The sequence below is a fragment of the Capra hircus genome, chromosome 2 (assembly GCF_001704415.2).
Source record: "Capra hircus breed San Clemente chromosome 2, ASM170441v1, whole genome shotgun sequence".
NCBI lineage: Eukaryota > Metazoa > Chordata > Mammalia > Artiodactyla > Bovidae > Capra > Capra hircus.
The window spans coordinates 56,515,599-56,540,160 of NC_030809.1; the positions used below are offsets into that span (position 1 = coordinate 56,515,599).

The 24,562-nt window shown below is 34.2% G+C and overlaps 1 protein-coding gene across 5 annotated transcripts in view; it reads right to left on the reverse strand.

Moving 5' to 3' along the window:
* The window catches only part of GLS (glutaminase), a 90,145-nt gene that overhangs the window by 38,441 nt on the left and 27,142 nt on the right, over window positions 1–24,562 (reverse strand). For 3 of the 5 annotated variants that reach the window (XM_018061557.1, XM_018061560.1, XM_018061564.1), the window contains exons 6-12: window positions 23,203–23,366; window positions 19,113–19,171; window positions 11,512–11,544; window positions 11,369–11,427; window positions 7,375–7,441; window positions 6,786–6,836; window positions 4,104–4,280 (exon numbers count right to left, since the gene is read on the reverse strand). In XM_018061557.1, coding sequence (XP_017917046.1) covers window positions 4,104–4,280; window positions 6,786–6,836; window positions 7,375–7,441; window positions 11,369–11,427; window positions 11,512–11,544; window positions 19,113–19,171; window positions 23,203–23,366 — 610 coding nt within the window. The other 2 variants (XM_018061570.1, XM_018061577.1) reach the window with 2 other exon arrangements.

The window sequence follows — 24,562 nt, forward strand, 5'->3', positions numbered from 1 at the left end:
TAAATTTATCTCTCAATTCTAAACAGGAAAAGGAGTACGTCAAGGCTGTATATCGTCACCCTGCTTATTTAACTTATATGCAGAGTACTTCACGAGAAATGCTGGGTTGGATGAAGCATAAGCTGGAATCAAGATTGCCGGGAGAAATATCAATAACTTCAGATATGCAGATGATACTACCTTTATGGCAGAAAGTGGAGAACTAAAGAGCCTCTTGATGAAAGTCAAAGAGGACAGTGAAAAAGTTGGCTTAAAGCTCAACATTCAGAAAACTAAGTTCATGACATCCGGTCCCATCACTTCATGGCAAACAGATGGGAAAACAGTGGAAACAGTGTCAGACTTTATTTTTGGGGGCTCCGAAATCATTGCAGGTGGTGACTGCAGCAATGAAATTAAAAGATGCTTACTCCTTGGAAGAAAAGTTATGAGCAACCTAGACAGCATACTAAAAAGCAGAGACATTACTTTGCCAACAAAGGTCTATCAGTCAAGGCTATGGTTTTTCCAGTAGTCATGTATGGATGTGACAGTTGGACTACAAAGAAAGCTGAGCATCGAAAAACTGATGCTTTTGAACTGTGTTTTGGAGAAGACTCTTGAGAGAGTCCCTTGGACTGCAAGAAAATCTAACTAGTCCATTCTAAAGGAAATCAGTCCTGAGCATTCACTGGAAGGACTATGTTGAAGCTGAAACTCCAATACTTCGGCCACCTAATGCAAAGAGCTGTCTCATTTAATTGACCCTGATGTTGGGAAAGACTGAAGGCAGGAACAGAAGGGACAACAGAGGATGAGATGGTTCGATGGCATTACCAACTCAATGGACATGAATTTGGATAAACTGTGGGAGTCCATGATGGACAGGAAGGCATGGCATGCTGCAGTCCATGGGGTCGCAAAGAGTTGGGCACAACTGAGTGACTGAATTGAACTGAGAGCAATCATCAAAGCTGATCCTCATAGCTACACGAGAAGTTGCCCAAGAACTCAACGTTGACCATTCTATGGAATTCGGCATTTGAAGCAAATTGGAAAGGTAAAAAAAGTTTCTTAAGTGGGTGCCTCATGAACTGATCAAAAATCAAAAAATCGCTGTTTTGAAGTGTCATCTTCTCATTCTATCCAACAACAGTGAATCATTTATTGATCGGATTTTGACATGAAACGAAAAGTGGATTGTATATAACAACCTGCGACAACAGCTCAGTGGTTGGACTGAGAGAAGCTCCAAAACACTTCCCAAAGCCAACCTTGCACCACAAAAAGGGCATGGTCACTATTTGGTGGTCTCGTGCGAACCCTGGTGAAATCAATATAACTGAGAAGTATGCTCAGTAAATGGATGAGGAGCACTGAAAACTGCAATGCCTGAAGCCAGCACTGGTCAACAGAAAGGGCCCAATTCTCCATGACAATGCCTGACTATATGTTGTACAACCAAGGCTTCAAATTTGAATGAAATGGGTTACAAAATCTCGCCTCATCCGCCATATTCACCTGACCCTCGCCAATAGACTACCACTCCTTCAAGCATCTCATTGACTTTTTGCAAGGAAAACACTTCCACAACCAGCAGGAAGCAGAAAATGCTCTCCAAATGTTCATCAAATCCCAACGCATGGATTTTTACACTACAGGAATAAACTTATTTTTCATTGGCAAAAATGTGTTGATTGTAATGGTTCCTAGACTGATTAATAAAGATGTGTTTGAGCCTAATTATAACGATGTAAAATTCAGGGTCCAAAACCACAATTACATTTGTACCAACCTAATATTTACTAATACGTTTGTAATATAGTAAATGAAAAGACAGTTACAAAATACTTGGGATATATTTAAATATGGGAAAAAAAACTTGAAAGATATAATCTAAGGAATTTAACTTGTGGACACATTCACATTTTTACTCTTTTTGGCTATATTTTCTAATTGTTCTACAGTAAACATGTATTGCTTTTAAGTATAAGTTATTTTCAAAAAATACTTCATGACTAAAACAATGAGAAATTATCTCTTCCAAGATGACTCTCTGTGGTATACTGGCAGAGAAATTCTAAAGAATAGAGATAAGATGGTACTAATTCAAATTAATCCTCTTCAAAACATTTAAGTTTACATTATGTAAAATTTGACACCAACTATGATACAAGACAAAATTACTGTCATCAGGACAGTGTTTTACTAATGGTTTATTAACAATTCGGACCTCTTAATAGAAGTAATAGTGCACAAAAGTAGCAAAACAAAATAATTACCTGAATGGAACCTACTAATTTACAGCAAATACCAGGGACAATGGAAGAGATGTAGTAAGCAAAATCAATACTCTGACAAACTACATGAAAAATGATCGAGTTTTTTTTTCATTTAAAAATAAGAAAACAGAGGTAGGTTAAGGGGGAGGGTATAGATTTTTAAAAAAATAATAGAGACACAACAATCACAATGTATGGATAGCCCTTATTTGTATTCAAGTGAAATAAACTATGGAATGATTTTCAAGATCATCCAGATAATCTGAACACTGACTAAACTTTTAGTACAGTTGATTTACAATGTTATTTTCTGCTGTACAGCAAAGTGATTCAATTATAAATATACATATTCTTTCTCATATTCTTTTCTATTATTGACTAAATATTTTCATAATATTAAAGGTTAAAATCCTCTTTAGGTTTTTATAGGTAATAATGTTGCTGTGGATTTTTTTGAGTCCTTATCATTTAGAATTACATACTTAACTATGAAAAGGGTAGGGGATGTAGGTGTAATAAAGATGAAATAAGACTGCTCATGTATTGATAATTACTGAAGTTGAGTGCCAGGTACACTTATTTTTTATTAAAGAATAGTTAATTTATAATGTTGTGTTAGTTTCAGGTATACAACAAATTGTTTAAGATATACATATAGTAAGGCCCTTACATACAAACCTTCAAGTTGCAAGCTTTCAAAGATGTGAATGTGCATTTGATTCCAGCAAGGAGCCAGAACCAGTGTCATCAACGTCAAACGTGAGTGAAATTAGTTTGCCCTCTATCTCCTACTGCCAATAATCCTTCAGCTCTACCATTTCCCACCTCCTCCAATCAGTAACTCTTCTTGCCTGTTCACTCTATGCCAGCCCCTATATGCTAGCTGTTGTACTGTACTACTACACTTTAAAGTATTGTACTGTAAGAGTAAACATGTTTTACTTTCTGGTTTTTATGTATTATTTGTATGAGAAATATTATAAACCTATTATAGTACAGTACTATATAGCCAAATGTGTTACTTGGGTACCTACGCTATCTCTGTTGCACTCACAAATTTGCTCTTGGAACAGAACCTGTTCATATGTAGGGGACTTACTGTGTGTGTCTGTGTGTGTATATATTTCTGATTCTTTTTCCTTATACGTTATTATAAAATATTGAGTATAGTTCTCTGTACTATACAGTAAATAGGTCCTGTGTCTGTGCGGCTATTTCTCTATTCTGAAAACAATCTCACTTGTATCTTTTTTTTAAGATTCTATACAAAAGTGGTATCATATGATAATGCACCAATTTTTCTATGCTTAACATTTTCAAAATAAAATTTTAGGGCATTACAACTTGATATAGAATGAAATAAGAGAAGTCTCTAACATTTCACAAGTGGCAAATGCACAACAGAGCTCAAAGGAATATATTTTTAAGTTTTAACTCGAATACACTTTAAATCCTTCAAAACACTTATGGTTGTAAACAAAGATGCCGAACACCACAGTTATGCATGCACTCTTTCTGAACTTAAAGAATTCCTGAGGTACCTCGTCACCACAATATTAAATACTAGTAACTAAAAGTAAGGTCTGTACTAAGCTTCTACAGTGAAATGCCTTAAAATAAAAGTGAAAAGTACCTATAGATTAAACTTCAAGTTCTTAAGAACATGTCATAGACTGCTTAACTCTATTTTTTACTAATTCTGTAACAAATTAACCTTGAGAACAAGCCTCTCTCTCTAAAATTAATGGACAGCTCTAGAGGCAAAGTTCAAACTGCATCTTAAAAAGAAGCTAGTCTAGACTAGTTTCCTGCTAGAGAAATTAAGATCAAACAATTACTTACATGGAAAGCAAACTGCCCTGAGAAATCATACATGCCACAGGAATGCATCAAACTGAGTGTATTTCGAACTGCTTCAGGACTCAGTACTCTTTCACCAGTGATTGGGCAGAAGCCACCATTAGCCAGTGTTGCTGCCATCACACTAGCTGACTCACAAGTTACTTCAATGGAGCATAGCTAAAAGAAAGAAAAAAATAAATTCTAAAAATTTAGACTCACATTATTTTAGTACAGTTGACCTCTAAGACAATCTATTTTATCTAGTATTTCATAGAGATCTGGAATCTTTTTTCCAAAGGGATAATCTGATGTCATTACACAAAGATTTAAATATGAACAATGTTCCAGCCCCTTTAACGTTTCTCCTAATTCACCAGTTATTCAGTCTTTCAATGGCAGAGCTAGGATAGGAAGAGCCAGACCTTTAGCACTAAGAACTGTAAATTGTCTCATGTGTGATATTCAAGCTTGTTTAAATATTAATGCTTTCTGTAGGATATATAAACATAATTATTTTTAACTCAACAGGGAAAAAAAGAAGGATGACCTATTTTTAAAATGAAGCAACATATGTCAGTATTATGATAGTTAGCATCTACATGAAAAATTGCTACTTTAAGGAAAAAAAAGTCGGACATCTTCCCTATAATAAAGCTCAGTATTCTCACATGGCAACACACAAAGGACTACAGGAAAAAAAATCTAAGTTCTAGCCTGAATGCTCTGTGTGCCTAAACCAAATTTGTTGCTTTTACATTGTTTAGTAACATTTAAATAGCTGTTTGATATTGACTATGATTCCTGGATATGGTATAATGAATTAAAAAAAGCAAAGTCCAAGCACACTGTAGGGTAAAATTTTTGCATTCCAATATAATCAAAATAATGGAAATAGTTTACCACACCAAATCCAAATTTACCCATAAAACTAAAACAATAAATAAATGCTGCTTTAATTTTATTAACAGCAACCAAAACTGAGGCGAAAGTGGAAGAGAAAGAGAAGATAGGAAGAAGAAAAGACTGAGCTCTCAACTTACAATATTCCTACTCATAATTCAAGACCTATCAGAGGCACAAAAGGGTTTGGAAATAGCAATAAGGGAAACTAATAAATTGCAATGAATCAGAGAACTGATTAGGGGCCACTTTTTGACTGGTTTTTACTTTTGCCTCATTATATTAAAACCCCTTCTCTATTTCTCCAAAACTACTGAATCTACCTATAACACAGACCCACACAGCAAACTTATAGTAAAGGTGATTTAATAATGAAAAGCTTTCTAAAAGAAAAAAAATATTTGAACTCAAATGACCAATTCCTAATTTATAATTAGTATTAATGGAAATTTTGTTTGTCATAAGGTGATACTTCCAATTTGACAAAACCCAATTTAAGAGTACTCTCCTGGTACCCTGACAGATGTTCAGTTAGATGCAGTCCTTGTCCAAAAGAGCAATTAAATTTTCCATGGCTGTCTCCTGATTTGTGCCCTGAAGTACGAAATTTCACAGATTACTAGTACCTAAGCTGTAACAGTCAAATATGTGTAACAAAGGAAAAGAAACTTTAACATATGGAAGAAATCCATACAGGCTAGGGAAAAAATAAGGGCCACTGGATAAATATGACACTGAACTCAATATAACATGTTATAGCCTCAAAGAAACTTCACAGACATCTTATGAACTCATCCATGTAATGGAGGAAATTAGATCAAGCTTATGCCACAGATAATGAAACCAGGGTTCAGCAGCTGAAACTAAGTCACATGGCTAAAAAGTGGCCAGGTTAGATTTTGATTTTCTGTTGACAGTCTGGATTCCCAAGTCATAGTTCTTCACACTGGGCAGGTGACAAGCTGAGACTTGGATTTCTATCAAGATCTACATTATCAACTTTCCTTACTTGTTCTTTAAGATTACTAAAAGGTTAAAATTAAAGAAGCTTAAAAAGTAAAGCCAGGCAAATGTTAGGTGACACAGAAATTAACAATAATTAGTTACTATGTAGCTACTAAGTACACTACAAACTCATTAGAAACACCAATGGATCACTTCTTGGCTAAGATCAAGTATAGAAGTACCAACGGTATTAAATCTGTAAGAATGAACTGAAAACATGACAGGAGGTAAATGATTCCTTCTTCTAAGGAAGACTATCTTAACTTCAATTCTATACCACGGAAGATACGTAAACGGTCCTCTCCCCCATGAATATAGAAAGCTACTTTAACTTATTAGAAAATCCACTATGTGACACTGTAGAAATGAACTACACAAACTGAGAATATACCACTTTAGAATGCTGAATGTTAACTTTTTGATAAAGAAACAAGTAACTCTTTCAAAGAAAAATTTAAAACTAAGAAAACAGTGCTCAGTTTATAAGAAAAAGAAGCAATTGCTGGAGCTGTACATTAGTTTTCATACTCCTTAAATGTAACGTTTTTATAGAAAAAAACATTTCCCTGTTACATTCTGAGATATTACAGGCATAAGATTGCATTTAACAAGGACTTTTTTTCTAAAGTTAATGGGAAATGACTTTCTCTCAGCCTAGAGCCAAGATTTCAGAGACATCTCTATTCTGCAAAATGTGACATATTATACACATATATACATAGTGGATATATACATATCCACTTATATACATAGTTCATACAGTTAAAAGTAAGTTACCTGGAAATAGAAGTCCAATATACCAACCATGTCTGTGCCTTCTGGGAAACACTGAAAAAATAAATGGGCAATTGAAAACACAGGCACACAGGAAAAAAATGCACACAAACAAGATACATGGAGATTAAATTTAAAATATACACACATTTCATTCTAATTGAGAACAAAATAGGACACAATCTATAAAAGAGTGCAAACACAAAATAATGAAGAATAAATCAAAATAATATCACATATATATTTCAAGATACTAGTTTAACTGACAATAATAAATTGATTCATTATTCATGAACCAAATTACTGGACCAGACACTTAAAATTTAAAAATCAAGTATAAGGGTTATACTTTTGAAAAATAAACCAATCCTTATGCAAAATCTGCATTAATGTAACTAGACAAATATTTGAATGGTACCAAATACAACCTGCTTGAATAATATTAACACTTTGATAGTATTAATTCAAGAGTGTTTTGCAAAACCTTCTGCATGTTAGTTATAGGTGGTTATTTAAAAGCTATTGTTTTTAGTATACATCTCTATTTTATTAAATGAAAGAGTAATCTGAAAAAGAAACAAAATTCAGAAACCTTTTTTTCCTTTAAGTAATATCCTATTGCAAAATTTCGATCTCCACTTTCTCTTTCAGACTGAAACCTAGAAGAAAAAAAAAACCACATTTGCTCTATTTATACACATACCCTCTGTAAAAGCATGATTGTTCTGTAGGTTAATCTGTATAGCAAAGTGCAGTATAAAGAACACTGACCCTTGAAGTCAAGGCTGCTGGGTTCTAGTCCCAGTTCTGTCAACAGGGCAGCTATGTGGCCTTGGGCATGTCATTTAAGTAATAATTCTTTCTGCATTAATTTTCCCAGCTGTAAAAGAACTGAAATGAACTAGGCCCTTTCTAGTCTTCATATTTTGTGACTTAAGAAGCTAATTTTTCAATTACCAAATATTCAATTATTAAAATTTACTATTAGTATCTTCTGGCTCCCCTAAAGGAACAGTAGTCAATTTCAACTGAGGGAATCTACGGAAATTTAACTAAGAGAGACACATGAATTGGGCCTAACAGCATTTGCTGGATTAACGAATTTCTGGGGAGTCTGGGCAGTGGCAAATAATACAGTATGAACAAAGTTATAAAAGATAGGACTTCACTGAAGGATGCAAGCATTCTGATGTGTCTGGGAAACAGTTTCATGGAAAAGAGTGGAAAAATACCAAACCAACAAAGGAGACTAAACCCAAATTATCAAGATTCAGTTCAGTTCAGTCGCTCAGTTGTGTCTGACTCTTTGCGACCCCATGAATTGCAGCATGCCAGGCTTCCCTGTCCATCACCAACTCCTGGAGTCCACCCAAACCCATGTCCATTGAGTCAGTGATGCCATCCAACCATCTCATCCTCTGTCGTCCCCTTCTCCTCCTGCCCTCAATCTTTCCCAGCATCAGGGTCTTTTAAATGAGTCAGCTCTTCGCATGAGGTGGCGAAAGTATTGCAGTTTCAGCTTCAACATCAGTCCTTCTAATGAACACCCAGGACTGATCTCCTTTAGGATGGACTGGTTGGATCTCCTTGCAGTCCAAGGGACTCTCAAAAGTCTTTTCTAACACCACAGTTCAAAAGCATCAATTCTTTAGCATTCAGCTTTCTTTATAGTCCAACTCTCACATCCATACACGACCACTGGAAAAACCATAGCCTTGACTAGACGGACCTTTGTTGGCAAAGTAATGTCTCTGCTTTTGAATATGCTGTCTAGGTTGGTCATAACTTTCCTTCCAAGAGGTAAGCGTCTTTTAATATCAAAACTGATAAATGCTAAAAAGTGCAATGGCTCCTGATTGCCTACAAAATGAAAGCCTGAATGCTTTCAAGTTACCTTATCAGGTCTACATTTTAGAAGGACAATTCTGCTATCAGTTTGGGAAAGGAGAAAAAGAAAGGGGAATGATTTATTAGGAGACTACTGTTAAAGAGAGCTACAGGAGCTCTTAACTAGGCAGCTGATGATAGGAGTGGAAGGAGAGGTACGATCAAATATAAGAGCACTTGGGCAATCTTCCAACCAAATGGGAAGAGGAAAAACAGGGTAAAGTCTGGTACAAATCCTAGATTTCTAGCACAGTCTACAGAAAGGATGGCAATATCAACTGACATGGGGATCCCTAGAGAAAACAGCAGTTTGGGAAGTACCACGTTTGTCTGTGGTACATTTGAAAGCTCAACCTTGAAGAGTTCAGAAGGCTGCTGCTTAAAGAGCAACTGTATGTGACATTCTTATTACTGATCAGGGGTGGACAGCTCCTTCTAACTGCATACCTGAATATTTCCATGGTCAGAAAAACAATGCTGGATATGACCAAGTTCTTGGAAATGAAGCTGTCAACTTGCCATATTTGGTGATTAACTATATTCAGGAATGATCAAAGTGCCTAACACATAGTTCTGTTCATCAAACATTGTATCAGGTACTTACTATCCACTAGATAACAGGAATACAGAAATGATTTGGAACACACTCTATCCAGGAATTAAGGAGGTCAAAGTCTAATGGCAATGATGAAGCAAAGAGAGAGAGAATCGTAAAATAAGTTCAATAAAATACAGTAATACGAGAGCACAGAAGAAAGGTGAGATGAGATTAATAAAAAAACTTCCTGGGAAAGACACTCAGCTGATGAATAAAAAAGTTGGTAAGAGAGACAACATGAAATACAAAGCAACATCTAGTTTAGTTTTCATGCCAAAAATGTTTAAGCCTTGTCTAATTACTAGGAAACAATCCTGTTCAAAATGGGGAATGCCAATGGGCCAGATCTGGTCCGTGCTTTTATAAATAAAGTTTTTTGAAACACATCCTCACAGTGTTTATTGCTTGCTTTCCTACTAAAACAGTAGAGCTGAGTAGTTGCAACAGAGACCGTATGGCCCACAAATACAAAATATTTACTATCTAGTCCTCCTTCACAGAAAAAGTTAATTTATGTTCCATTGAGAAGACCAAAAAAAAAAAAAAGCCACTTAATGAAATTTTAAAAAGCAAGGGTCTAGGTTAGGAGGACTGTTCCATTTTAAAAAGACAAAAAACCTCACATATATGTATATTTATATCAACATTCAAAAAATGAAGATCATGGCATCTGGTCCCATCACTTCATGGGAAATAGATAGGGAAACAGTGGAAACAGTGTCAGACTTTATTTGGGGGGGGCTCCAAAATCACTGCAGATGGTGACTGCAGCCATGAAATTAAAAGATGCTTACTCCTTGGGAGAAAAGTTATGACCAACCTAGATAGTATATTCAAAAGCAGAGACATTACTTTGCCGACTAAGGTCCAGCTAGTCAAGGCTATGGTTTTTCCTGTGGTCATGTATGGATGTGAGAATTGGACTGTGAAGAAGGCTGAGCGCCGAAGAATTGATGCTTTTGAGCTGTGGTGTTGGAGAAGACTCTTGAGAGTCCCTTGGACTGCAAGGAGATCCAACCAGTCCATTCTGAAGGAGATCAACCCTGGGATTTCTTTGGAAGGAATGATGCTAAAGCTAAAGCTCCAGTACTTTGGCCACCTCATGCGAAGAGCTGACTCATTGGAAAAGACTCTGATGCTGGGAGGGACTGGGAGTAGGAGGAGAAGGGGACGACCAAGGATGAGATGGCTGGATGGCATCACGGACTCGATGGACGTGAGTCTGAGTAAACTCCGGGAGATGGTGATGGACAGGGAGGCCTGTGTGCTGCAATTCATGGGGTCACAAAGAGTCGGACACAACTGAGAGACTGAACTGAACTGACATGTATGTGTGTGAAGAGATGCACACTTGTTTTAAACTGTCCATCTAAGGAGAGAAACAGGTTGAGAAAAAAGCAAATGAGACAAAATATGGATCAGAAAATATAAGTGAACGATGTCCAGATTTTCATTATTTGTTGTTTCAACTTTTCTATAGATTTCTCAATTACAAAATAAAATGTTGGGGCAAAAATCAAGTTAGCCAGGCACAGAGAGATTACAAGAGGGAAGATAAGCATTACAGGCAAATAAAAAATCGAGAAAGTGCCAGTCAGTTGACATAAATTAAGGGTCTCTTCTAATTATATGCTTTCTCACAAGAATTCTATAAAAAGTAGTTAAAGGTATTTTAAGTGTTCTCCCTCAGGTGATTTAGAAATCACACATTTCTCTCTAATGACCAAATTCTAAGTAAGTATTTGTTCACTGATGTGTGTGTGTGTATGCGTGCTAAGCTCCTTCAGCCATGTCCAACTCTTTGCAACCCTATGGACTGTAGACCGCCAAGCTCCTCTGTCCATGGGACTCTCCAGGCAAGAATAATGGGTTGCCATGCCCTCCTCCATGGGATTTTCCCAACCCAGGGATTGAACCTGCATCTCTTATGTCTTTTGCATTGGCAGGAGGATTCTTTACCATCTGAGCTACTAGGGAACACACTGAAGTATATATACATTAAGTCAGAAAAGAGTATTTAAAATAAATTCTGTGGCCTAGATTTTAAAAATTTCATGAGATCTAATCTATCACAAAAGCCTAAACCAAAAACCAGACTCACGTTGCATTACTGAATCCAACATATTCATTACCAGCCATCTTATTCAAAAACTGCATTACCTATAAACCAAAATGAGAAACTATTAGTAATCAAAAAACAAAACAGAGAATGTAGCATGAAAACTGAGTCTATATTATACTTACATAGTCAAATTTTTCAGCATTATTCACTCCTTGCTGCAAAGAAATGAGACATAAATGTTAATATAGACTCCATCACAGTTAAGCTTTTAAGTGAATATTATATTAAAATTCCAAACTGCTATCTTTATAATTAATATTCTGTGCATTAGTACTTTTAAATCTAGGTAATACTCATAAGGTAATTTAATATTTACATAAACTTTTTTTAACATGTCCCTACATTAATACCTGCATGTTGAGAATGGATCTGAATTACAAAGGGAATGCTTTATTTTAAGTATAACTTCCCAACCCAAAGTTACAGAATTTTCAATACAAGTTCCTCAAATCCCCTTATCTTTCATAATACCATAATCTGCTAGAATGTATGTTATTATTTCACATTTTAAAAAGACTTAAAATAAAGTTTCACCCTTAGCAAAGAATTAAGCATATACATATTATGGTTTTCAATTAAGAACAACCTACTTATATTTCTAAAATATAAGTAGAAATACTTGTATTTCTTAAACCTTAAGCCAGTATTAGAGTTAGAAAATAAGTTATGTTGCAAAACTAATCTTTTACAATGCTAGTGTATGTATACATTCTGGGTACACTTTACTAACGTAGAGAGATTCTACCTTTAATATCTCACTTGTTATAGCAAAACTTGAACTAAAAAAATCTATTTCATAGTCTAAAAAAATTAGCTAAATTTGTATTTAGCATTATGCCAATTCAGAGAATGGAGGATGTATTGTTTCATCACTTCTGACAAGTTAGCTGCTACTGCAAATGTCAATAGGAAAAATCTATGTAATGTAGATCAGTTCAAGTAGCCAAATGGTTTCATTTTACCTCGGCGAAGTTTACAAAGCAGTAAGTTGTAGATCTGAAATCAAACGTATTAATTGGTGATATGCACCCAAAAGAAACAATACATCTCTAATTTTTAAAACAAGTTTAAAATGAAGTAATTTAACAACTAAATTTGAAAACTGGAAAATTTTAACTTTGCCATCAAAAAAACCAAAACAATACAATTTAAACTTTTATTACAAGGGGATGGGGGGAAGTACCAGAGTATTATTTAACTGAATAAAGCCAGGTTCATTCTCCACTGTACAAGTGGATTAGGATGTGGCTGATAATCTGAAAACTTAACAAATCAACTTATTTGAGAAAGAATGTGCAATCACATATACAAATCAGTAGCTGGAAAGACCACCACACTATTTCTTCAAAATCAGGAATTAACAAAGCTTAAACAAGCTAAGGATAATATAGTTACAGCCATATTGTAATCACTATCTATGTATTTCCTCTAAAGTGTCCTTTGACATATTATAAGTTTTGTTTCTTTATAATACACCAGAAATCAAAATGTAGAAATGTAACTCCAAAGCTGTTCAATGAAAAATAATTAAAAGAAGAAATTACCAACTTCATTGAACTGTTGCAGTTGTCAAAATATTCCATAGATCCTAATGCTGTAAAATATGTAACAACATTTAAACCACAAAAACCTTTTCAACCTTTGAAAAAGCACAAAAAACAACTCTTTTGGAAAAAATTGTCAGCATTTGCATTGGGATGTCACATGGATAATTACTGGTTATACAATTAATCAATGTAAAATAAACAAATTATATTGAACTATCATTCTCTGACCTAAACTGTACTTTCTTTGTTTAGCTGTCATGTTTAATTTTTAAAAAAACAAACACTGTCTCAACTCTTGACTACAGTCACGTTCTTGATCTACTTTGCAGCTTACTAAACTAATGTACAATTAGGTTTTACTTCTATGCTATTTTTCAGAAACAACTGGTATTTTTAAGAAGCAACTGATATTTGTCAATGTCTAGCATCATATAACATTTTGGGTAAACTATCTGAAATGTTTTGGCAGATTATGTAAACAGGCAAAATATCTAAATGATTGTGTTGACTCAAGAAATCTCTACTCAAAACTTCCCCATTTAATCATAAAAGTACTTGATTAATGTTTCTTTTTATTATTTACCTAGAAATAGCATTTAAGTTGGTAAGATGTACTTGCCCTGTCATCTCTTGTAAAGGTTTCATGTACCCCAGGGATATATGGAATCTAGTAATCATTATGTCATTCTAATTTTGAAAATTTTACAGTATAAAGTTTATTTGCACAGTTGTTAGAAAAAAACACACATACACATACCAAATAACCTAGAGTAAATCCTACCCCTGTACCATCCCGCCAAAGCAAAACAAACTGTTTAAAAAAAAAAATCATTTCTCCAGTAGTGGGATACAGTGGGGTGAAGAAACAAATGTTATGAAAATTAAGGCCAGGAATGGGTGGATGGCAGCTGGTTATACTATTGTTTATTCTGTGTTATGTCTGAAATTTTTCATATAAGGAAAAATGTTTATTTGTTAATAATTCCCCACAATAATTACAAAACTGTTCCTTTAGAATATTTTTAAAATAGTAACTGATTGTTAATTAGTTCATATAACAGTGGATATTTTACTTGTTAGAATAAAAAGTTTAATTCTCTTATTCTGAATTTTTATAGATGTGAAAGTTGAGAAATCTTGCTGACAACAGATGAGTAGACGGAAATCAGAAAGGTTTTAACAATGTCATTCAATCCTTTGCACATCTATATCATTACACACAAAGGTCACACAGTAAAATATATCTTCAAAAATTACACTTAATGTTCTTATTAACTAACAACTTGATCAGATCCTCTTCCCTTTTGCTGAAACCAAACACTGGAAACAACCTGGTATATAAGATTTGTTCCCAGTCATTATAGTGATTACACTAATTCACATCAGCAATACCATAACTACAGTCTTTCAAAATGTTCTCTTCTGATGGTGACCAAGAAGTTTTTACAATCCGAGGCAGTGTACCACAGTAAAATTTGGGACCTGAAAAATATGCCTTTCTTTTGGAAAATGTGGAGAAAACTGGACAAAAGACAGATTAATTTTAAGAAAAGGCACAAAAGGAAACAGACTTGGAAACTGATAGTTTTAGTATCAATGCCCCTTTATATCTTGGAAAAATATTGCCATGCCCAAGGACATGTTTATTTCAGTGTGAAGTCACTATACAAGCATTATTAGATAAATATCTTTATATTATATACAGTAGGAAAACATAAAAAAGATACATTGGACAAAATACATTTACCAAAACATCTAATCCATTTACCCCAAGACTTTGAAAAAGCAAGCCATGTGGTTTGAAAAGGTTAGTAATCAGACCCTGAGATCAGAAAATTTTTTGATAAATGTACCTATCAAGTTAAAGAATTTACATTCCATTGAGGAAAACTTTTATGAATAAAGATTTAATAAAGAAGTTTTAACACTGGCCATTAAAATTTGATTAAGAGTTTTAACACTGGCTATTAAAAGAAATAATATAAATATACTGGAGTAGTTTTATAACCTGTTTTTGCAATATACTCATTAACTGAATCATGTACTATATTTCACAATACAGGTGAAATATCACTAAAAACAGGGACATGTGCCAATAAATTTAATATTACTCATTTAAAGTCAACACATTAATCACAATTTTGTAAATCAACTGATTCATTCATGAAGTATGGAGGTATAGAAGCCAATTGAAAATTAAATCGAAAAGGAAAAAAGACACAGAAGAAAAAGGCAAAAAGAGGTAACTAAAAATGATTTTATAAAACATTTAGCTTAATCTAGCCAAAGAAAATGCTTTAAAGTTAAATAATAGGTGGAGGATTAATATAGATTACATGTAAAAAATACTGTTCTAAATCTAGTACTTCCACGGATTAACCCTAAAGTAACAGAAAAGTGAATTATATTGACACCAATTACCAACCCCAAGTGTATCTATTGATATAAACATGAAGCAAATATAAGTCAATTACAATCCTTTCTTATTAATGTCACCAAGTTCAAGGCATCGTCCATTGCACCCCAGAGTCACAAACTGCCTCCCGTGTAACAAGTGATGGTCAACATGACTAAACTGAACATTCCATACATACTAACTAAATTTGCCTTGATTTTTTTTATGGAGCATGATTAATTAAAAAAAAAAAAGGACAGGAAAAAACCTCCAAAATTTTAAACTCAAAAATACTCTGGACTAAAAAAAAAAAAAAAGAGAAATCAAGTTATTCAAATGACAAAAACCAGAAACTACCAGTAGAACTGAGGTACAAACATATAAGACAATGCAATTTACTCTTTACCTTTAAAATAAAAAAGCAGAAGTGCGATAATTTTAATACATTGCCCTAATTTTTCCACCCAGCCATCAAATTATTACAAGATCTTAACTTTCAAACTGAAACTGAGATTAAAAAATAATGTAAGGATACTGCTGTTTCATCCAGAACAACTGTGCTTTCAAATTTATTTTTATTGTTTCCTTTAAGTCAAACAACCACATTATCATTATCATCAAACATAACAAACTGCATCAAAAAGTATTCCTGTAAGTTTAGTAGCTACCACAGAGAGAAAGAGGTTAGCACCTTCATGGTTTTTTAAATTATGTGCATTTTAAGTACAAAAATGACATTTTCTTTTATGAAGGTATTTACCTATATAGCTTTGTTTAAAATTTTAAATATTGGAGTTTTCCTACAAGTTTAGTAGTTAAGAATTTATGCAACAGGTTCCTTCTGTCCAAATCCTCCTTTTTTCCACAATCTGCTAATCCTTTTGAACATCTGCTCTGCCTCTTCCCCCATTTCCTGAGGATCACCACCAATCCTACAAGGAAAAAATATCAATACTACAAAATTATGAAATAAAGAGTCTTACTAAAGACTCTACTAATTTATGTGTTTGGGGGCAGGGGGATAACATGAAGAAAATATTTTAATAGCACCATAATAAAGTCTTGAATTTTGAAAGAAAGAATAACCTTAAGGTCATCAGTTAAAAAACAAAATTCACATTGAGTAGCCACTGTATATGAGCCACACTTCAGGTACTCAAAGTGTAAGCTCCTTGATAAGAGGCCTAGTTCCTTACAGATAACAAGCATTGACTAATGTCCAAAGAATGACTATACACACTCACTAAAAATGAGACTGACTTCTAATTCAATAAACTGGTATCTTCTGTATAAGTGAAATAAGGTAAATAATATTTCTCAACTTTTTAGACAATCTATGCCAGGTAAAGACGAAGATGTCATCAAGAAAACAGCAAACAGTTACATTAAAAATGGCAGAGTGAATTTGAATGAACAGCAAACAGAAAATCAGGAGATTTAGCTTAAGCCAAGTCCACTGCTGTTAGAACCTATCAAGTCTATTTCCTCATTTTACCTATTTAGTAAGAGGGCTGAGCTTGAAAACCCCTTCAGCTATGGTTTTATTACTTGAGCTTCAACTACCAATTCATAAATATTATGTGATCATATAATCTGCGAGATCACAGACAGGTGTTTATAAAAGTTTTGACTTCTTTTTTAAAAAGAGTCCAAGAAAAGTATTATATTCTGGGACAATTTTATATAGAGGTATGTCAAGCTTACCCCTCCAAGATTTAGATGAACTTCATTAAAAAATAAATAAATAAATAAAACTTGTGAAACACCATCTAAAAATAAAACAAAAAAACTCAAAGAAAGTGACCTTAAATATGAACCATACCCCAAAGCTTCATTGCCAACTCTGTCAGTAAATTTTCCTAAATTTAAAATTTCTGATCAAATTTGTAAAGACAAGATGACTCAGTTAAATGCACAGTTACATACAACCACACTTATGCTGTGTATGTGTGTTTTTTGAACTGTTTCTCAATACTTATATTAATGTGGCTCAATATATAATTTATGGCATGTGATTGAACATGGTAAGTGAAACTTATAAAGTAATGATGTGGTATGACCAGACATGCATTTCTCACATGCAGCATTTCAGTGTAGTGTATTAAGCCCATGAATCATTAAACAAAAGATGTTTAACTGCATGCAGTTAAGCAAGACTGCTATTAATCATTTACATATGTCCTTTCTTGAAAATACTATTGGTGTGCTATGTTAATCTCTCTCCAGTGTAAAAGTTCTTAAACTGAGATCCAGGGTCAGCTTCAAAGGGTCTGTGAACTCCCTACGGTTCATATAAAATCATGGTATGTGAACATTTTTTCTGGAAGGCCCAAAAAAGGGTTAGAACCATTCTAGTGGTTTTCTCATTAACCACTAATGCATACCTTTTATTATCATAACTTTCCTTACTTCTAATTTAAGTTACATGTTCAAATCTGAATAGTTATTAATGCAACTTTTCTCTCACTGTAGTATTTCATTGTAAGGGTGCATTTACTGGTGTATACCTCACATTATACTGGAAGCTACCTGAAGGCATGACTATGCCTATCATATACTCATAACTTTTTATAATAAACATAGTTTCGTTCATCTCAAACTGACAACTCTATTAAACAGCAACAAATAACTAGAGGTTATAATGGGCAAACTGAAAATTTTCATAGCCTAAAATTACTTACATTAAAAAATAATACTTGGCTATATAATATCTACGTCACTGGAGTTAGAAGGATTAAATGGCCAGTACTTACGAAGCATTTGCTCCAAAACAACAACATATACATTCTTAAGATACTACTCTTCTATTTTAAAGGCTTTCCCTCATGATTAACAACAATAAATTCATGAGAGTTAAGAGAATTTATAGCATACAAACTAAATGAAATTTTATTAATTGGGCCAAGGGTATAACTTATATTCAAACACTCCTTGAGTAACCAAGGTATCTCATATTCAGAAATGCATCTACAAAGCCATACAGCTATGTTATCTTCAACCATGGAATAGATATGCCCAGATTCACTGAAGAAAGTATATAAATGTTGCAAACACAAATGAAACATAATTGAATATAAATGAAACTTATAATTAGAAATTAAAAACCTAAGCAGTATCACAAAATAGAACCATTTTCAAATACTTATTTCAATACAACATTAGTATTTCCAATTATTAAGGCAAACTAGACACTTAACAAGAAAACATACAGTGTAAACAAACCAAAGAGTAGGAAAAATAAAATAACTTAATAATTGGAATAAATCTTTTTTACGATTCAAGTAAAACAAATGAAACAAGTTCAAATGAAAATTGTGATTACAGTTCATGAAAGTCAAGGACTTGCGAATATTCAAGGGTAAATGTACTTTGTCTTTAACACAAAGTACCAGAACATTTGTCCCTACATATGCTGATGACAAACATCAAACAGTAACATGCTGTTAATTCTGTTTACATCTGTTCATTCTAGAAGAGCCAAAAAGAGAAAGAAAAAAATATTAAAACTTTAAGAAGAAAAACTGTGACTACTGTTCAACAGAAACTTCTTTTTTAATTTCTGCCAGATCTTCAGGTCAAGAGTAAGTGTCAGAATTTATAATGAGTCATCTGTTTTCAGTTTTGCCCTTGAAATTACATCATTTATTTTGAAATAAATAAAAATTCTAACCTTATACCGTAAGATTAACACCAAAAGAAAACTTTTCACAGTTCTACATAAGGTTCATATTTATGCCTTAGTATTTAAAAATATTACTGGATTAAAACATCAACAGTTTACCTTTATTAATGAAGTCACAACAATTGCTCCAGCATTTACCATAGGATTGTGTGGTTTATCTGAAAAATATAAAAGCAACAGAATTATGTTAAGTACCTGATACCACTTTCTGTGATGCAGTTACTTCCCATGAACATACACCTATTTTCTTTATATAAGCCACTATTACAATTCTTTTTGGGGGTGGGAGGTAGAAAGTAGAAGAATGCAATTAAGTCTTTACACATCAAACCAGTAATACACTTCTCAGAAGCTACTATAATTATACAGGCAAACAAAGATTCAGATACAGAAAGACAGTGAATAGTGGTATAAGGGCACATTCAAATTTCCTAACTATGCCATTTACTACCTATTTGATCCTGGGCAAGTAACTGAATTTCACTGTGCCTCAATTCTCCCATCTCTAAACAGCACCAATATCTCAGCAAATCATAGTACTTGAATGAGTTAAAACACATGAAGTGTTCTGGCACATCACTAAGCAATCAAATAGTATTACTATTAAAAATCACCTTGGAAAAAGCCTATCTAGTGTGGACCCAATTTTCCTTTCAGAAAGTATTTTACTTTCTTATTTATGTGTATATATATGTATATGCTCAGTCAGTCAGTCATGTCCCAACTCTGCGACCCCATGAACTGCAGCCCACTAGTCTCCTCTGTCCATGGGGATCCTCCAGGTAAGAATACTGGAGTGGGCTACCATTTTCTTCTCCACATACACATGCAGAAAAAGAAAACACAAACAAGTAATACATATAGGATAAAAAGATTACAGGGTATTTAAGTTGTATTGTCCCTGCTTTCTATATTTCCTGACAATAAGGAAGTATTTTGTATAATTAAAAAATTACTTAAAATTTAACTTCACCCAAAATCCTACCTCTCCTAATTCTTCCAACAAAGAGAATTTCAAAGTCTCAGCTGATTATATTGTCATTTACAGTACAGCACAAATGCCAAACAGGGGCACTAGAAACATTTATTTGAAAGCATAATTCCAATCTATCTGTTTGCGGTAGTAACTTACTTCTTTGGGAACAAGATCCTATCTAATTTAACAAACCTAGCAGAGTTCATAAGTTATTGCTACATTATTTGTCTCCTTGAATTTTAAGCAAGTTATCTCCTGTGAGATAAGTCTAGAGCTAAACAAGGAAATTCTCAACTGTTGAAGACTTCTGTATAACCCAGGAATTCCAGTCTCACTATATAACCAAGAAAAACAAAAACTTATGTGTACACAAATATTCTCAGCAGTATTACTGGTAATAGTTAAAAAACCTGAAAAATAACCCACAACTCAAACATCCTGCCAAATGATGAATGGGTAAACAAAATGTGTTATTATCCATACAATGGAATATTATTCAGCAATTAAAAATGAAGTACTGACATATGCCCAACATGAAAGCACCTTAAAAACATATGCTAAAAAAAGTAAAATATGCCAGTCATAAAAGACCAAATATAAGGATTCCATGTACGTAGAACGTACAGAATAGGCAAACCCACAGAGACAGCAAGTAGATTACTAGTTTCGAGGCACAGAAGAGAAATAGACATTGACTACTAATGGGCACAGGGTATCATTTGGGGTGATAAGCATCCCACGATTGGTTGCTGTCATGACTATACAACTCTATGAATATACTAAAAGTCATTAAATAGTACATTTTGAATGAGTAAATTATGTGGTAGGTGAATTCTATTTCAATAAAACTGTTGAAAATGTTTAATTAAAAAACAATAATGACAAAAAATTGGGTAACTTAACAGTACATTATTCTCCTCAGTATAAGATCAATAACATGATTTAGTAGCTAGCTCTGCTTTAACATTTTGGATTATGATAATGACAAGTTTTCCAGTAGTCATGTATGGATGTGAGAGTTGGACTGTGAAGAAAGCTGAGCGCTGAAAAATTGATGTTTTTGAACTGTGGTGTTGGAGAAGACTCTTAAGAGTCCCTTGGACTGCAAGGAGATCCAACCAGTCCATCCTAAAAGAGATCAGTCCTGGGTATTCACTGGAACAATTGATGCTGAAGCTGAACCTCCAATACTTTGGCAAGGGCTTGACTCATTGGAAAAGACTCTGATGCTGGGAGGGATTCGGGGTAGGAGGAAAAGGGGATGACAGAGGACGAGATGGCTGGATGGGATCACCGATTCGATGGATGTGAGTCTGAGTGAACTCCAGGAGTTGGTGATGGACAGGGAGGCCTGGCATGCTGCGATTCATGGGGTCACAAAGAGTTGGACACAACTGAGCAACTGAACTGAACTGAATGGCAAGTTACAAAAGTTAAAATAAAACTTAGTACAGGAATACTGTCTAAGTAGTACAATCAGGATTTCACCTATTTCAAATTATGCTAAGAGAAGTCTGCTTTCTTTGAGATCACACCAAATGAGAATGATTATTGTCCCAGAAAAACAGTACACAGCCAAAGGGAAGCCAAAAACCAAAATATCTCCAGTATTACATCCATCTGAAAGGGAAACCACATGCAGACAGAAAGCAAAATACAGAAATCAGGCTGTGCTAAATTAGTTTATACATGTATTTGTATATATTCAAGTATCTGTCCTTTCATTTTTGACATTATCAGGTTCAGTCTCTAGGGCTCTAGAAGGTTGAAAGTGAAAGTGAAAATAGCTCTGCTGCTGCTGCTGCTGCTGCTGCTAAGTCGCTTCAGTCGTGTCCAACTCTGTGTGACCCCATAGCCTACCAGGCTCTCCCATCCCTGGGATTCTCCAGGCAGGAACACTGGAGTGGGTTGTCAGTTCCTTCTCCAATGCATGGAAGTGAAAAGTGAAAGTGAAGTTGCTCAGTCCTGTCTGACTCTTCGCGATCCCATGGACTGCAGCCTACCAGGTTCCTCCATCCATGGGATTTTCTAGGCAAGAGTATTAGAGTGGGGTGCCATTGCCTTCTCCGGAAAATAGCTCAGTTGTGTTCAATTCTTTGCGACCCCATGGACTATACAGTCCATGGGATTCTCTAGGCCAGAATACTGGAGTGGGTAAACTTCTGAAACTTCTCCAGGTGATCTTCCGAACCCAGGGATCGAACCCAGGTCTCCAAAATTGCAGGTGGATTCTTTACCAGCTGAGCCACAAGGGAAGCCACAGAATAAAAAGATTATGGTAAAATAAGAAAGAAAATACAACTGCCCTCAAAACAAACAGAAAAAGAAGCATAAAAAAATAGCAGTTGTAGCTTCACTTAAAAAATTTAATAAAACAGTGAGTATAAGGCATATGCTCATTTTTTATCCAGCATAAAGAAAAACTACAAGAGTGGTCGCAATCACTGAATTCCTTTACTTTTGTCTTCAATTCTATTTTAACTCAGCACATGCGGAACCTAGCATATACCCAAAGGACTAAAAAATAGAAACCAATCTATATGTTGGTATTTAGATTTAAAATCTCTATCAGATCAAAGTACTATCTACCTTTGTCATCTTTTTTTTGGATTCCTGTAAACAATTTAGACTTGTTAGTATCCAACTATTTAAAACAAGATATTTCTTTCACATACTAAATGTTATGGAAGAGCAAAAGCAAAAACATCATCTCTACAAGGGCCACCATAAAAACTTTTTATTATGGAAGTTTTCAAACATATATAATATACAAAAGTAGAAAGAAAAGAATACAAGTGTGCATGTACCCATCATTTAGCTTCAATGATAACTAATATTGATAACATTGATATTGATAACCAAGAATGATATTTTTTATAACCAGTATCATTTAGTTTCAATGCTAACCAACAAATTCCAGACACTGAGATTTTATAAGATATTCCCCTATGGGTAACTATATAGTGAAAGTCTTATTTTCTGCCCTAGAACGCTCTACCTCAACCTCCAGTGGTATAAAAATGCTTAAATAAAACTATTTTTTAAAGTAAGTGATTAAACTATCTCTATGGGTTTCAAACTATTTTCATGACAAATGAAAAAGCACGAATGTTTCAACTTTTTTTCTTCCAAAAAAAAAAAAAAAAACCTACTTAGATTTACACAGGAAATTGAGATATTTCTTTTTCCAAGTAACTTTTATATAATTCTTACCATCTTCATTTAAAAACAGTTTGTTGAACCTTAATCCACTTGGCTCTTTCCCAACATATCGATGCACATATTCTGTTCCAAGGTCATTAACAGCAATGGCATATTTCAAAGGTTTTACACAGGACTGAAGACAAAATGGAACTTTGGTATCTCCAACAGAATGCCTATTAAAAAGTAGATTTATAAAATAATTTACATCATTGGGAAAAAATGTAATTATAACTACAGGTGTTATTTACATGTTAATTCTAATTTACAACAGCTTTCCCATAATTCAACTATAAGTTTACTTGAACATTAAAGAATAATTAAGAATAAATATGTTTATTTAAAAAATGCAAACATTTACAAGTACTCAAGTAAGAGAATGGCTCAAAATTATTATATAATAAGTAATGTGAAAAACTGCCTCTGAGGAACTCTGAGGACAAGAGGGTATGATCCCCTTACTTCTATCTAGATTCTAACATAAAAATTGAACTAGTGCTTTTAGAAATTAGTCACCACTCTTTTTACTCATAGCTTTAATCAAGGCTAAATGTCTTTGCAGCCAAAGATGGAGAAGCTCTATACAGTCCGCAAAAACAAGACCGGGATCTGACTATGGCTCAGATCATGAACTCCTTATTGACAAATTCAGACTTAAATTGAAAAAAGTAGGGAAAACCACTAGACGATTTAGGTATGACCTAAATCAAATCCCTTATGACACATAGCAGAAGTGAGAAATAGATTTAAGGGACTAGATCTGATAAGATATGAGTGCCTGATGAACTACGGATGGAGGTTCGTGACACTGTACAGGAGACAGGGATCAAGACCATCCCCATGGAAAAGAAATGCAAAAAAGCAAAACGGCTGTCTGGGGAGGCCTTACAAATAGCTGTGAAAAGAAGAGAACCGAAAAGCAAAGGAGAAAAGGAAAGATACAAGCATCTGAATGCAGAGTTTCAAAGAATAGCAAGAAGAGATAAGAAAGCCTTCCTCAGCGACCAATGCAAAGAAATAGAGGAAAACAACAGAATGGGAAAGACTAGAGATCTCTTCAAGAAAACTACAGATACCAAGGAAACATTTCATGCAAAGATGGGCTCGATAAAGGACAGAAATGGTATGGACCTAACAGAAGCAGAAGAGATTAAGAAGAGGTGGCAAGAATACACAGAAGAACTGTACAAAAAAGATCTTCATGACCCAGATAATCACGATGGTGTGATCACTCACCTAGAGCCAAACATCCTGGAATGTGAAGTCAAGTGGGCCTTAGAAAGCATCACTATGAACAAAGCTAGTGGAAGTGATGGAATTCCAGTGGAGCTATTTCAAATCCTGAAAGATGATGCTGTGAAAGTGCTGCACT